This window comes from Lacerta agilis, chromosome 3, assembly GCF_009819535.1.
Source record: "Lacerta agilis isolate rLacAgi1 chromosome 3, rLacAgi1.pri, whole genome shotgun sequence".
Taxonomy (NCBI): Eukaryota; Metazoa; Chordata; class Lepidosauria; order Squamata; family Lacertidae; genus Lacerta; species Lacerta agilis.
In genome coordinates, this window is record NC_046314.1 from 48,575,433 (window position 1) to 48,592,508 (window position 17,076).

The 17,076-nt window shown below is 41.1% G+C and overlaps 1 protein-coding gene across 1 annotated transcript; it reads right to left on the reverse strand.

Annotated features, from left to right (window-relative positions):
• Positions 1 to 432: 432 nt before the first annotated feature.
• CD164 (CD164 molecule) lies at positions 433 to 12,585 on the reverse strand. Its single transcript, XM_033143572.1, has 6 exons — positions 12,268 to 12,585; positions 7,533 to 7,619; positions 5,515 to 5,592; positions 4,927 to 4,983; positions 3,498 to 3,605; positions 433 to 3,104 (listed from the first exon to the last, which is right to left on the reverse strand). The coding sequence occupies exons 1-6, from the start codon at positions 12,374 to 12,376 to the stop codon at positions 2,941 to 2,943; spliced, it is 603 nt and encodes a 200-aa protein (XP_032999463.1). The 5' UTR covers positions 12,377 to 12,585; the 3' UTR covers positions 433 to 2,940.
• Positions 12,586 to 17,076: the final 4,491 nt, after the last annotated feature.

The following is a 17,076-nucleotide window of genomic DNA, read 5'->3' on the forward strand; positions in this document are numbered from 1 at the left end:
AGATATGAGGTTATTAACTGGATGAAGCTAGCAGATCCAGGACAAGCAACTGAAAGCCTTTATTCTAACAAATATATAAGGAATGCACTGTCACAAGATGTGTTTATGGCAACAAGCTTATTTGGCTGGCCATGGTGCATTTGCATGACTTTGACCAAATTCTGCAAAACAATTATGTACATTATGTAGCTGATTGGTGTTTTGTCATACTATGAAATAATTTTATAAAGCTACATCTGTATTACTTCCCATTTTATTTTTGTCTTTGACTAAGAGCTTTAAATGAGAGATCTGCTGAATCACCCAACAAATCCTCACCACTTGAAATTTACTTTGGCAAATGGAGAGGCCATGTACAACACTCATTGCTTTTTATGGCCCAGAACAAGCTGGATTTTTTTGGGAGGAGAAAAAGATGGACACACAAACAGAAACAGTTTAATAAATGATTTATTTTGGTTTTGTGATTAAGTAGTTTGCATTTTCTTCCAATGAAGACAACACACATATGCAGTACAGTAATGTCTATAACATTCCATTCTAGATGCAACATACTTGCAGGTGTTAAATTTTAGGGAAAATCTGTATTAAGAGCTTGGAAGTCACAATTCACTGCCTTAAAAATCTATTTCACAGACGGGGCGTGTTGGTTTTTTTTTTTAAACGCCCTATGTATATACTCCAAAAAACAGACAGAAGCTGTGAAAATCTATTAGCTTACCTAATTTGTACGTAGTCAGGTTAATGTCACTACCAGGAAAAAAAAAACTGTCACTGATCTAGCTATAGAAGGTAAGAGGGCTCACCCTCACAGTCTTAGCCAAGGTTTGGTAAGTTAGTGATAAAGCTTGGGTCTAGAAAATCAAATATGCCACTGCATGAAGATATCAGAAATGGCCTAAAAATCTAGTACTGTACACATCTATACCCCAACCAAGTAGAAAATGCAGACTTCCTGAAGAGTAGCAGTGAGACCTGAATTTCCTAAAGTCATTGGAAAACAACAATTGCTGGCAATGGGGCAAGACTAGTGACTAAAATTCCTCTCCCCCACATTCCTTCAACAGACATGTAGCTGACAGTAATAAAATTTAAGGCACTTGAAAGATTCATAATGTTAACATCAGCATAGAATACATGACTGTTTAGTGGTGTTTTAAACAGCACTTACTCTTGGCTCAGTAATAAAATTGGCTCAAATTTCAATTCTGGAATTGTAAGTTGCACAGTTGGTCTTGAAATCTTCTGTCTCACCACTAAGCATAAGCTTATTACAGCTTTAGAGTGCAAAGAGGCTTTTTTTAAACTGTCACCATTTAGAAGTGCATTTATTTATGCTTAAGCTTTAGAATATATTCAGATATTTAATCTAAATTTATGAAGCTAAAAGAGATGGGGAATTATGTTAAACAATGGACTATACCTGTATAGCTTAAGGCCATTAAATACCACCTGCTACAGATGTGTTGCTTGCTGAAAATTGGCTGGTCAATTTACCATTTCATACACCTGAGCTGATTGTCTTTTAGGAGTGCAGTTGCCTGAAAGTTACAGTACTGTTTGCTAAGTATTATTATGAATAAACTTTCTATGCAACATTATTGAAGTAAATACTATTAGCTACAAGGGCTAGAGAAGTTGAGCAATTAAAATGCAGTAAAATTTTGCAATACACCATAAACCCAGATTTGTCATCAGCAGCTTAAAATCAAGCAAGCAATAGAGCTAATCCAAAAGCATCATTTAAAGTTGCATTTCTAGCATTTAAACTATGCTTGCCATATAACCTGCAAAACAAGGATTAGCAGTCTATTTTGATAGTTATCAAAAATTTACATAGCTCCAAGTGCTTGGGCTGCCTACTTCCACCATGACTATCTGTGTTTTATGAAACTAAGGAAGGAAACTGCATTGATATAAGAGCAAATATTCTCTCAAATCCATACAGAATTATGGTAGGTTTGTAATATCCACGAATTGCAATCACAAAGTGTCTACTGAAACTACTGCTCTGAAATGTAAAGCATGTCAATAGAACTTTCCAAGGCAAGTGTTTTGAAGGCTAGAAACACATGGCTTTAGGAACAGTATATGAAGATTGCTTACACTGTTTTCTTTCCACATCTGTCTTCACAAAAACTTATATAAAGACAAATATATATATATAAATAATGCCCAAGTTCATGTGTCTACTAGAATGAAATTGCTGCAAGTGGAATGACATTCACTGTACCTCAAACAAATAAAATGGCACAAACATTTTAGTTTGCAGCCTACTCATTAAGGCACTGGTCTTTCTTCCTTATGCACCAAGGAACTAGCATTCTTTGACTATCATTCTTCCTATGGCTGCTTATGCTTACATTAGAAAACAATTATCCTTCTGACACCAAGTATAGAAAAATATGGGCTTCCATAATCCTTCAAGAAAAAAACATAGTTCTAGAAATTTGCCCCAATCTCCTAGCAGTACACTATAAAAAGCCAGTTTTCACACACATAGTGTTTTATGCCAAGTCACCAGGAATTCACATTTTAATAATAATAATAATAATGTAGGGGGGCACTGCATTTAAGGCTAACTTATCAATTGCAATCATACGGTTATCTATCAAGAACACTGCTGCCAATGAATACAGTTACTATTAAAGTCTACATTTGGCATGTCAGATAAAAGAAACGGGTTCACAGCAGCAGCCACTAAAGAAATTTCAGACAGCCAGTGAGGATTCATGCACAATATTGCAAGTATTCTTGCAGAGCAAAACATGATTCATACAACCTTCTTCCAAGCATGTTGCAGAAACATTTTCTTTTTAAAAAAAAAGTCTTGAAGAATAAGAATATTTTGAACTGCTGTCTTCTATAAGGAATAAAGATATTTTGGTGCAGCTAACCACAAATGTTGACCTTGTTAAGTCCACTTAAAAGCAACGTATTCTAGAGGGTATGATAGTTTTGTTCTTTGGACTTGCAAAATTTGTAGAGAAAGAATATTACTGCTTGCAGTCCCAGCACTAGGACAATACCACCAATGAAACTGGCTGCATCAAAGGTGGATTTGTGTGGAGATGGTTTGGAAGTTGGTTGGGGAGAAGTTGAGCCTGTCAAATGAAAGAAGCAGAGTTACTAGTGGTAGGCTGTGCAGATTTAGAAAGCTACTCTTTAAAGCATGGATCACCACCGAGCACCAGGTTGGTGGCGCTAATGTCTTGGATTCCTACCCCTTGGATCCCCCCAAAATAAATAATAATAATAATAATAATAATAATAATAATAATAATAATAATAATAATAATAATAATAATTTGGATTATTATTTTTAAACAAGAGGTACTTCCTTCACCAACGGAGGGTTTTTTCTGAATATGTCTGCATTCATGCACAAGTATGCTTTGAGTGTACATGATTGAGAGCTATATGTGTGTGCATGCAAAAGAGATGCTAATGTCTCTGTGACATGACTGATTTTAATCTTGCTATAAATCAAATATTACCTGATGTAGAAGTTGTGTTGCTAGCAGCAGGTGTAACTATTGTACTATTAGCAGCAGTAGGTCTGGCAGAAGTAGGTTTGCCTGGTATAGTTGTGTTATGTGTAGGACCTGTTTCAAAGAAAATACCACATCTTAACCAGCTTTAAATAGCTATTTTAATCTTACAAGTTGAGCGAATGATTGCAGAACAAAGGCACTGTTAGATAATAAAATAAAATAATTTTTATTTATTTATACTCTGCCCTTCCTGATTTAAAAACCGGGCTCAGGGCAGCTAACAGCAAGTACAAAACATTGATTAAAAGCGACTTAAAAAACAGCATAAAATACAACATAATTGTAGCATCCATGTCAATAAAATTCAAAAAATTCAGGATCTTTTTTTTGGGGGGGGGGAATCCAGTTCAGTAAACATCAAATGACCACCAGGGCTAACTGGCAGGTTGGTCCTGCTAGGGCCAGCAAGGAGACCAGGGAAGAGTTTAAATGTGGGGTCCCAGAAGGGTTTCTTCATGAAAGGGAAAAGGGAATGGAGGATCAGGCTAAATTGAAGGCCAGGCGGAATAGCTCTGTCTTACAGGCCCTGTGGAAGGAGACCAAGTGCTGCAGGGCCCTAGTCTTGTGGGACAGAGCATTCCACCAGGTCGGAGCCATCACTGAAAAAGCCCTGGCCCTGGTGGAGGATAATCTGGCTTCTTTAGGGCCCGGGACCCTTAAACTATTATTATTCACAGTAATAATTTTAAATGAAAAATATTTATGCATGGATAGAAAAAATAGGTAGTAGTTTTAAAAAGTCATTTCCTCCATTCTGAAGAAAAAAAATTCTAATTATGATATCTGAAATCTATACAATATAATTCAAGAATCAAAAATTAAACACATTAGGGAAAACATTACTGAGATTATATAAGAAGCCAAGTCCCCAACAAAGTGGACAATTAACAAAACCAGACAAGTAGAAATCATTTAAGCACAAAAGATCCCAGGAACCCCCTGCCATATATACAATAATGTCAATTCTTGACATTCCAGAGGAGAATGGAAGAAACATGGAAGCTAAATATTGCATGTAGAGAAAGTGTACATGAAGTCACTCCCCTGTGCATTCAGATTTTTTTCTTGGCTAATTCTACTACACGCTCTTCACTAACATGAATTCTCAAGACAGGTTTTTCTCCCATCAATAAATTGTATCATCTACCTTAGTGATCAAAGACATTTCAGTAAAGGACAGGAAATTATCAGTATTCTGGCCTGCAACTCATAGTACTGGTACTTGCCTGTCCTTTATAGTGATAAAGCCATTTCAAGAAACTGAATAAAAACATGAGCTCTCACTTCTGATTTTCACAGAGTAATCCTGGAAACCTTATTACAGGTGAAACCTTTACACTTCTTTATTTATTAATGCACAAATGTTTGTTACCTGGGATAGTAGTGTTGGCTGCGGTAGGTGCAACAACTGTGGTAGGATTAGGAGGAACTAAAAAACAAAAATAAAAGTATGAAGCAGAAAACAGAATATTTAAAAACTGAGGCTACAATCCTAACCCCATTTACATGTGAATAAGCGCCATTGAATTCAATAACTCTTAATTCTGAGGAGATGTGGATTATGCTATAAGAGGTACTAGTATTATCAATAGCCACCTCTGTTACCAGGATACACCTGAGGCTGTGATGCAGAACAGATCATACAATTACAATTGTAACTGTCCCCAAAAGTTGTCCTTTGCCCTTCAGCTTACATCTTTCCTGTGGTGAATTCTTCTGAGATTAGGTTCCCACCCATAAGTTTTTTTCTGCACATACTACTGCACAATCACATGCAGGTGGATTCAGGTAGGTAGCAGTGTTTTATATATTTCTGACACAGTCAGAAATATATAAAATATATGTGTGCCTGCAAGTGCTGGACTGGCAACTCCAGCTTTGGAGACTTTAACATTCCCAACTGCATGGATCCTAAACAACAAATTGGGTTTACATCACAAGTGTAGTAGTAAATTTTTACCTGAACAAGTTTCATTTCTCGAAGTAGAATTACACTTATCACTTCTTTCCGTTGCATTTGTACAGTAGAACAAAGTATCTTACAGAAAAAGAAGATTGAGGAAGAATTTTGAGTTTAGTTTTCCAAGAGTGAAACATTCAATGCAATACTTTGGCTACAAGTTTCCATTAGAAACATTTATCTTGATTGTCCTAGAAAAGCTACAGCTGCTAATTAGCTTCACTTGTGGTGTTTGTTACATTAACATTTAGGTATTATGTACTCCTTGGTTTAGCAGAGGCATTATTTTAGCACAGAGAAGTTAACCAGCCAATATACTGAGAGTTCCAGAACTCTGGAAAGTTAAGAAGTGTAGTGTCACAAAGATTCTTCTTTATGTTTGTCCCTTAATCTCTGAAAAGCTCCACAATACATGTCTGCACCTGGTCAAAAATTATATACATAAGGGCATTGGTTTCACTAAACATATGTAGGTAAAATCAGTATACACAGTGGAACTTATTTTCGTGAGCTATGGTGTAAAGTTAGTGTGCTGCTATTTGGAAAACTTGGGGGAAACCCTGTTTACTTACACACAACCCCATGCATATATATAACACGGCCTATAAGTAATCAAATGTTTCAAGACCTTAGATTTTCACAGGCTGGTGAGAGGTGGGCCTACTAGTCAAACCTCAGTTGTCGAACGTAATCTGTTCTGGAAGTCTGTTCAGCTGCTGAAACGATCAACAACAAAGGCGCAGCTTCTGATTGGTTGCAATAGCTTCCTGCATGCAAGTGGAAGCACGTTGGAAGTTCGGTTTCCAAAAAACGTTTGAAAACCAGAGTATTTACTTCCAGGTTTTCAGCATTCAGGAGCCAAAACATTCGAAAACAGAGCCGTTTGGGAACTGAGGTTTGACTGTATTTCACACATCATTCGTTCCAAAGAAAAACCAGAAGCTGAGAAATGAGCTGGTCAGTATGTGAAATTCAAAAGAAATTTATCACGCTCCTGCTTCTTGGCCCTCATTGACCCCTTAGGGCAGGGGTCAGCAAACTTTTTCCGCAGGGGGCCAGTCTACTGTCTCTCAGACCTTGTGGGGGGCTGGACTATATTTGGGGGGGGGTGTGATTGCCCCCTGACTCTCCCCTTCCTTCTCCACAGCACCGGGCGAGCCCCGGTGGCTGCTTACCTGTGCCCTGTGAGCGGCAGAGGCTAGCAGCAGCGGAGGGACGATGAGCGGTGCGAAGGGGCTGGCTCTGATAGGGGCTGCTTTAAATGGCGCTCAACCAACTGCAGCTCAACAAAGCCCAGCCCCCTTCCTCCTCTAGGCAGGAGAAGCCAGGAGGGAGGGAGGAGATGCCGCTGTGGTGTGTGTGAGGGGTGGGATGGGGAAATGGTGCAGCCCAAACGATCAGAATCCTCACGCCAATTCCATGGGCTGGATCCAGAAGGCAATTGGGCCGGATCCGGCTCCCGGGCCTTAAGTTTGCCGATCCATGCCTTAGGGTTATAAGGTTCTGTGGTGCAGCAGTAGTAAAAGCCCCAATTGACAAAACCTTCCATGCAACTTTAAACAAACAGCAGCTGCCAGGTTCAAGTTTCAAGACCCAGCAGCCCTGTGCCTCCTCAACTCCCTGATATTTCAGCCTCAAACCCTACTTTCCCCCACCTCATTTTTTTCAACACCCATGGCTTTCTCTGGTTGCAGTTTTTTACTCCGCTGTGTACTTTGCCCCACTTCCAATAGTGAGCCTGTCTCTTGATCAGAAAACCTCCCTTCCCCAAATAAAAAGCCTGAACCCCAGCTTGCAGCCCAAAGGACAAACTACACAGATAGGCATCTTTTTCTCAACTGAAGACAGCCTCTGAGTGTGGTAGTGTTAACAGAGGGCAGGCTTATTAGCATGTAGTTTGGCTCAAAAATGATAAGTCCAAGTTTCACACCTCAGTAAGTGCCAACCACTATTAAGCCAGAAAAAGCAAACATACTTAACTACTCTTAAGTATTACAATTCAAAATAATTCCATTTACCGTTGCAGAAAATCCATGTGCAGTTTATTTCAGACTTGTCAGTACTACTAATGCAGGAACTACAGTTGGTATGTTTTTCACAGCCAGCTAAAAAGGAAGAATGCATTTTTAAACAGTTGATAGATCACAATTTCAAAAGGTCACTACAAATTATGAACAGTCTATGGTGCCCCTGAGGTCTAGAAGTGCTTTAAATGTGAATAAACAAAAGCACTCTAAAGTAATTGTTTTTATTTTCAAATGAAAAATTAACCTAGGAAATTAACACCTGTAACCAAGGAGAAAGGACCCTAGACTTCTGGTCACTTCTTTTTTTATAATATATTTATTAAATTTTATAAAATCAACAATCAACGAAAAATCAACAATCAACAAAAACAAACACTTCTAGTTGAGTTAGTTTTTCAGACAGACTCTCTAAAAAAAGCAAAAGACAGTTCGCGCAAAGGTATTGCCTGCTTTTTTGCAGTGCGGACAACACAAAATATTAATTCAGTTTTTATGAAGACTTCCTGTCTTCCTTTACCATTTCTTCATTGCTGAACAGCCCAACTACCTCCATGGCTCCTTCTTATTTGTTTAAACAAATGTTTGTTACTTGTCTTAATGTTTTTAGCAATATGCTTCCCAAGTTTTTTGTTTGTTTAGTTTACTGTATTTTAGCTTACCAAGTCTGTAATGTCCATCATTAATACAAACTAACTAATATTTAATAAAATCGAAAATTCTTTCTAGTAGCACCTTAGAGACCAACTGAGTTTGTTCCTGGTATGAGCTAATATTTGTTCTTGGCTTACTGCTTATGGTTTGTCTAAGGGAGACAAACCATGAGTCTGATCTTGAACGCAGCACTAAGTCGGGTGGGTGTGACCCTCCATACATTATCTCCCATCAGCCCCAGCTAGCATGGCCAATGATCAGATTCATGGGAGATGTACATTGGCAACATCTGTAGGGCCATGTGATTCACAATTAGCACTGCATGCCATAGAAAATTAGTTTATTGCTTTCCTCTATGAGATTTTTATGGAAAGCAATTCATAAATGAATTAATAACACAAGCTGCCTTCAGGCCTTTGCACATAGCTACAAATAGGTTTCAGTCACTGTGAGTAGGCACAGGAAGGAGCCCTGGTCAATGCTGACCACCCTGGTACAGTAACTACCTTATGTCTTACAAACCTTCCCTCGTATTTCCAAGGAATAGGCTTGGCCAGCTTTGCTTTAATTCCATTAAGCACATACATTGAAATGAGTTTGTGTGCCACATTCTGGAAACAATTGTAGTTTTGATTTCATACTCCAATTGAAGCCCCACCAATGCCAATGAATATGTAAACTACTGCAATGAGATATCTGCTTTGAGAATTAAAGTATGACCTTTCCGCTCTTCTGAAAACTATTGCTAGTGGGCAAGGAAGGAGCTTGTAGAGCCCTGCATATAATCAACTATTTGAAGTTTTCCACTCCTGTTTTATGAAGAGAGCATAAATAGTGCAAAATACACTATAATATCTGAAGTGACACCTTTGAAAAGCTGTACTTTAGTAGCATACTGCATTAAATACATATTTATAAACATGAGTTAATTATGTGCATTAATTATACATAAGAACAATGATGCATGAAATGTTCCTCAAAGAAGGGTCTCCAGAGTGAACCTGCAAGCTAACACGCCAAAAATAAAGTATCCTAAAATGTTATCTAACTCAAAATAACGAGTAGTCATGTTTGAATAATACACTGTTTGAAGGCAAGGGGTATTTTGGAATTAGGGTACAATTCTGGGCATCAACACTTATTTCAACAAATATGGAGATGCATTATGGAAAGGATGACACTATGGGATTCTTTGCACACATGTGTATGTTTGCCACAGTAAAAACTAAGTGTTTGCCATCATTGTGTTGAAGCTGATTAGCAATTGGTAGTTTAAGATTAAATTTGTAGGAATAACATCTTTGAATGCCCAAATTAAGAGTTCTAAGTAGATATTAGTACATAAAACTATTTCATTCCTTTATTTCCACTTTCTTTTCTCATTTGGTTAAATGAAAACAGGCTGAATGATACTAGCACCACCAACAACCACAGAATCTACAGAATTTGAAATATGTTTGTGGGAGGGAGTTATTGGTTTGTTTTTATTATGTTTTGTGTTCTCGTTTTGTATTTTTATGTTGTGAACCACCCTGTGACCTTCTGATGATGGGCAGTATACAAATTTAATAGATAAAAATATGGGTTTATTTGTTAGAAGTATGCACAAGAGATCTAGCATCAGTACAGCCAACTCAGCTCTATGTCCTTCAGGTTAATTCTAGTCAAACTGTTTTCAATAGTCAAAACAAAATAAAATAAAAAATTCCATCCAGTAGCACCTTAGAGACCAACTAAGTTTGTTCTTGGTATGAGCTTTCGTGTGCATGCACACTTCTTCAGATACACTGAAACGGAAGTCACCAGACCCTTAAATATAGCGAGGGAGTGGGGAGGGGTATTACTCAGAAGGGTGGTGGGAATGGGTAATCAGCTCATAGGTGTGGAAAACCTGTTGACGACTGCAATTGGTCTTCCAGGGAAAGGCAAGGGGTGAGATGGCTAAAGATAGCTTTGTCATGTATAATGAGATAAGAATCCAATGTCTTTGTTCAGAACTATTTTCAATAGGTTTTAAAACATGGGCTTGCATGCTATGTAATGTGTGAATAAGTGAGCAGAAATGAATGTCAACAATTTAGAAAACTCTAGTGAGGTAATTTATTTTTGGGTGAAAAAAGGTGTTGGTCTCTAAGGTGCTACTTAGTTGGTCTCTAAGGTGCTACTGGAAAGAATTTTCTATTTTGTTTCGACTAGACTCATCCTGTACAGGGAGTTGACAGAGAGGAGAGGGCCTTTATGAGGAAGGTCAGAATGGCTTTTCTCAGGGTGGGAGGTGGGAAGATTAAACTCTCTCTGTGTGTGAAGGTTAAGATAAAATGGTGACCAAGGGCTACATAGATATACCGGTAGTTATAATTTTGTGTTTTATGAAGAATATCTTAACTTTAATTTTCTCTTTAGTTTCTTTCTATTTGATACATTCTTGCATTTTTCTCTTTACTTCAGTTTGGAATTTTATGGTATATTAGGTTGAAAACCTTTAATGCAATTGATTAAAAGAAATCTAGACTCATACTAATAGCAGCTTCTACAGACATTCATCACAAAAGCAGCTGTTAAAACACATCAGCAGGGGAATCCTTGGAGGGTGGAAATCTTTTCCCTCAAGGCCTTCTCCCAACTTACTTGTCTCCATCAGTTGTGCAGTTGCAAAGACAAAAGTGAACACAGCTTTAAAATAATAGGAATAGGAATAATAGGAATAATTTTATTGGCCAAGTACATTTTCCAACATACTTGGAATTTGCTTTGGCTACATTGCAATGTAAAAATATACAAACACTAGTACATTACAGAGCAAGAGAATAAGAGAACCAAAGTGCTTTTTTCTGTTCATAGCTTTCATCCTGTTTATTAGACAAAACCTTATATACTGCCCAGTGCCATGAAAGTTGATGGTGCCATGGTAACAACCATGATGATAGAAAGGCAAGGAGGAAAAGAAATAAATACTTGTGTTATCTCCCTGAAAATAGAGGTCAGATTGCCGATTATACGCTTGTAACCTCTCTCAAAATAGCTCCTACACTGTAAAGAATTAGGGCTTTTGAACAATAAATCCTTGCACTTCATCCCTTGCGTTAACTGATAAGTGATATACAGATCGTGCGTCATTGCAGGATAAATAAATATACGAAGCAGCTAATTCTACACGAAGAGAGAGGGCAACGTTGCTGCATTTTCTCGGCTCGAACGTTCCTAAACTTTTCAGAGGGGGAGGCGGAGCGCAGTGAACACAGAGGCAACACAATCCGAAACCAGAACGAGCAGGGCAGCTGCCAGTGTGGCCCTCCGCCGCCTTCATCCCTACCACCACACCCCCACGGTTTCGTTTCTCTTAGAAGCGACGAGAGGACAACTCTCCTGAGCCTCTAACAGGAGGTCTGGCTGTGGGCGGACCCTTTCCCACGACCCGAGCTTCCCAACACCGCGAATCCTGCCTCCCCGCATTCTTCCCGCCTGCCGATGCCTCACTCGAAGGGAAGAGAAGGGGACGCAGAAGCCGCCCCCGCCCCAATAAACTAGGGCTAGAATCGCCCCTGACGCGGAAGAACCGCGATGCTTGAACTGAACTGCTGCCGCGGCGGGGCCACGTTCGCCCCCCAGCAGCTGCGTGCGATGTTTAACCAGTTCAACCCCTCGGCCGTTTTCGGACCGAAATCAACTGTTTGCCACGTGGGGAGCGAGGGGGGGGATTCCACGTCGGCGGGGGGTCTGCATGCCTTCAAGAGAGTAAAGGGGGGTCGGTGCCGGAGGTCCGTTTTGCGCCCCCCGCCCGCTTCGCCTCCGCCCATTGGCAACCCGTAACGCGACCACCTTCCCCCTCCCCTCATTCCCTCCGCCACCGGGGCTCCTTTCTTCGAGGAGGGGCTGCACCACGGACCCCGTCTAGCGCTTGTCCGTCAAGGCCAGGGCGGCTATCTCGGCAGTGAGGTGACCCTGGCGCGCAGAGCGCGTCGCAGCCTCCGGGCCCCCTGTGTTTCCCCGGCTTCGCTTTCAAGGCTTCACAGCGCCGCGACACCAGGAGCCTTTTCGCTTCCGAAGCCCTGCGCCGCCCGCTCCGTCTCCTCACCTTTCTCCTCTTCGGCCGCGGCCAACGCGGGCGTGAGGCAAGAGGCAACCACCAGCAGGAGCAGCGCCCAGCCCAGGGCAGCCCAGCAAAGGCGGCTAAAGCAGCTCATGGCGTCTCTCGGCGAGGTAAGTGAGGGGGATTCGCCCCACGAGGAAAGGAAGAAGAAACAACAACGGGAAAAGCGTTTCCGCGGCTCAGCCCTCAGTTCGCGCAACCAGCTCCGCTTCCCGGCCGAAGTCTGCAGTCACGTGACGCGGCCGTTGGGCGGCCCGTGCGAGCCGTTTGACGCGTGGATTGAGGCAAGCGTCAGGGCGCGCGCGCTGTCTCTCTTTCTCGCTCAGCTTCCTGCGTAATAAGAGATGGTCTCGTCGACGCGTAAACCTCTTCAAGCAGCACACACACACCCCCACCGCCTGCTGCAATGGAACGGCCCTCGAGGGAAAGAGCAGCTTCCTCGTCACGTGACCGAAACCTCGAATGGCGTGGACATATCCCGACGGAGCGGGCGTGGCTGCTTCGACGTCCGCTCGCTTGTCACTTGATATCTCAATTCATGCGAAAATTAGATCATGTGTTGCTTTGTAGAGGCGGGTGTCGTTAAAAGATCAATATTGATCTTCGGAGCTGGGCTCACTTAAAAATAGCTCTGTGATAGGAGAAAAGCGATTAAGTCTCAATGTGAAATTATTAACTGGTAGTTCTGGGCCTTGGGTAGCGTCAGAAATACGCTTTGCGTTTAGCAAGTCGCAAAAAGCAGACGGGGGGCAGTAGTGATGGCAGGGCCCAAACTCCACTTAGTAGATTGAGCGGAAGCCCCGCTGCCCACCAAATGCAGGCGAGGCGAGCTGCACAATATTACCTAAAAATATCTCGTTAAAAACAGACTAACAACCAAGGATGAGGGATAATGACTGCCAGAGGACTGGAAGACAATCTTTAACAGGAGAGCTGACGGGGCAGACTAAGAAACCAAGCTGTTTCTCTGGTGTTCCAGTGTAGCATATAGGTGCACACTTTGTAATACTGCAATGCTTATGTGCAAAGGATATCGAGGCACAAGGCTTGGACTGCTCCAGGCGGCCACACAGGATGACTGGTCCAGGCAGGATCCTGTGCAACATTACCAGGAAGCCCTGGTCACACCAATTGGACCATGCAGTTCATCTGCTTAGGGCAGCAAAACATCTTAAATGAACTGTGTGACTGAAGCGAAACTTCAACCCAGATACAAGGCCAGGGACAGCGGTGTGCGGAAAGGCTGTGTATGCACTTAAAACTGTAAGAGGATGATAGAATGAATGTCAATTCCAGTTACAGCACCACTTTCCTGGCTGATTATTCTTTTTAGGTGGAAATTGACCTACAGAGCAGCTTGCAAATAGTGTTCCAGGAATACTGACATTCCTCAATGAGAGTATCAGTAATAGCAGAGAAGTAAACAGCTTGTGCAAGGGACGCGGGTGGCGCTGTGGGTTAAACCACAGAGCCTAGGGCTTGCTGATCAGAAGGTCGGCAGTTCAAATTCCTGTGATGGGGTGAGCTCCAGTTGCTTGGTCCCTGCTCCTGCCAACCTAGCAGTTAAAAAACACATCAAAAGTGCAAGTAGATAAATAGGTACTGCTCCGGCAGGAAGGTAAATGGCATTTCCGTGCACTGCTCTGGTTCGCCAGAAGCGGCTTAGTCATGCTGGCCACATGACCTGAAAGCTGTACGCCGGCTCCCTCGGCCAGTAATGCGAGATGAGCGCCACAACCCCAGAGTTGGACACGACTGGACCTAATGGTGAGGGGTCCTTTTACCTTTAAATAGCTTGTGCACAGCTCACTACTACTAATTTTCTGCAAGGTGCAAGTATGAAATTTGGGGTGCTTCTACACTATCACTATTTCCAGGTGGGATTCAGTCACATACTGGATTCAGATTGTGAAATAGCTCATTAGGTCTTCTACAATGAACCTACTTGATTTTCTCACAGAAAGGAAGGTTCTAAATGTTCAGATAAATAAAATTGTCAGACAACATGGAGATGTGACGTGACAAGAAGCATGCTGCACTTGTACCTCCTGTTCCTTAAAGGCTGCACTTAACGCAGCCTTCACCCACAGGACTGTTGTGATAAAACACTAGAAAATGAGAGAGGATTCTTGTCATTCTTTGTTAAATGGATCCCCATTACAAACGCAGGATGCACAGCCAAAGCAAGAGGAGAATGGCCAAGAACATTATAGTTTGCATCAGAAAAATATATGCATCTGTTTCATTTCAGCTGACCGAGGAAAGACAGTACCAATTACTGTTTAACAATTTTTGTTAGGGACACCCATTTACCCAATAAAAGGACACACTGTCACTTCCTAGGAGAATATTTTATGAATCTTTTTGATAGCTACTTAGCTTTAGCAACAAAAATTCCCTTAAAATGTCAACTGGAGTAAAAACAAAGAGTGCCTTTTCAACCTCTTTCAAAATCTGTAGATGAGCCAGCTAAGACACTCTGGCTCCAAAAATTATGTTAGTGAAATACAAATGAGAAACAGAGTGCAATTGATGTCTCTTTCTTACCATGTTCTGAATGTATTTAAACTTTCTTGTGCCTTAAAGAAACAGGGTGGGGTATACATAATTGTTATAAATGTGGGTTTAAGACCATCCCAAATAGAGATCATGATAGAATACGTGATCAACTGAAGTTATTAAGATTAAAGTGTAGTGTAGTTAATTACTTTCAGAAACAAAAGCTTCCAGCCTCCTCACAGCAATGCCAGAGGAGAAGAGGGATGGTATGGGAATCTGAAGCTCAGACACATAACAATAAACACTAGCTGGATCCCTTCAGTATAAGAAGCTGGGTGAAGAAGCCTTCCAAATCTCAAACGAAATATGTTTGTCTATATAATGCAGTCAACCAGTGGAAAAAGTCATGCATTAGTATAATAGAATTGTAGAATTGGAAGGGGCCCAGAGGGTCATCTAGTCCAACCCCCTGCAATGCAGGAATCTCAACTAAAGTATCCATTATAAATTTAGCCAAACTGTACAGGATGCAGAGTAGTATGCAATTTTGTCCTGGCATTTCATTTTAAAAGAAAAGCAGTCACAGGAACCTGCAGTCATGAGTACAAAACCAGCAGGCCCGTTAGGCAGGCATGCTCTGTTCCCACTGAGCTATTTTTCCTGTTCAAAATCACCCTGCCCAGTTGCTTGCTTCCTTATGAGGGAAAAGACACAAAGAGAAAACAGACTGTCAAGTGGGAGAGAACACATTTTCCATAAAGGTCCCAGAATGGTCCCTGGCTTGTCCTCAGTGCTTGCTGAGCTGAGAAAAAAGCCTGCCTCCCAGATAGACAATACCTAGCAAAATAGACCAATGGTCTGACTGATTGTCATATCTCATTGCTTGATAGCTATCCACCCACCAAGTGTTAAATATGTTACTGAGCAGTGATAGTGCTACCCCCCTTTGGGTATGAAGTGCCCTTCAGATATGGTGAGCCTAAGCTGCTGTGTGCTGGCATAATTTTTCTGGGCAGCGCAGTCTGTAGAAATCACTGTTTTCATAATCTCTATTCAGTGTTCTACACTCCCTTATATCTCACTCATTTAGTATGGTTTCTCAGTCTCTCTGTTATCTTGACCTCTGTTTTATCAAATTATATCACGAGACCAACCTGATCAAGTGTTTTGCCCCAATGCATAAAACCCGTCCTCTTAACTGGGCTATAAATCAGGAAGTTAGCCTTCAGCAAACATGGTGAACAGTTTCTTTTGTCAGCTATAACAGATCATAGGACTAACCACTGCAGATCCTTTAATCTATGTTCACCTTTATACATAGTGGCTCCCTCATTCATTAGCCATATCACAGGTCAGATGTCACAATTCACCCAGTCTTTCTATTTCAGTTGAATAATTACTATTGTCCTGTGTTTTTTTTCCAAGGGTTTAATTTAAACAAGGCAAAAAGGGGGGGATAAGAAACAAACATTAAAATTGACCAAAAAAAATCCTTCCAGTAGCACCTTAGAGACCAGCTAAGTTTGGTATGAGCTTTCGTGTGCATATCTTCGTATCTGAAGAAGTGTGCATGCACACGAAAGCTCATACCAAGAACAAACTTTGTCTCTAAGGTGCTCCTGGAAGGATTTTTTTATTTTTTATTTTGTTTTGACTATGGCAGACCAACACCGCTACCTACCTGTAATTAAAAATGACAACAGACAGCCTGAGCTACAATCACATTCTGAAAGGATCCGAGTTGGATTCAAAATTTGCAGCATTATGTTGCTCACTAGGCATGCAGCCTATAATGGAATGAAACTGTTTCAGCAGCTTCATGTTGGTTTTGGTTACAAAAGTATTTTTTGTTTTGTTTTAGGCTGTTCTGACAAGGATGGTCAAATTTTCAGCCCAGAAAACTGAATTTTAAGGGGAAATGAAAAACATAAATTTTAGGTGGAAAAGCTAAACAGAATTTGCTGACCTTCTGATTGGTCAATAAATTGTGACTCCCCCCCCCACCAATACATTTAAAGTGCATGGCTTACCCCAGTGAATCATGGGAACTGTAGTTTGTTGAGGGTGCTAGGAATCCGTAGCTCTAGCTTTTGAGAAGAGTTTCACAAGCAGTGTATGGTCCAGAACTGGGAGGGTGTTGCTTAAGGAAAACAAGACTGGAGTCCTGATGCACATATGCAGCTCCCTGGGTGCATTTAAGAGAGCTCCCTGCACAGTGGTCACATTAATACATTACATTAGGTTCCCAAGATCTTGTAGTCTCAAGTATAAGGCTGTTTTGGCAATGAAACTATT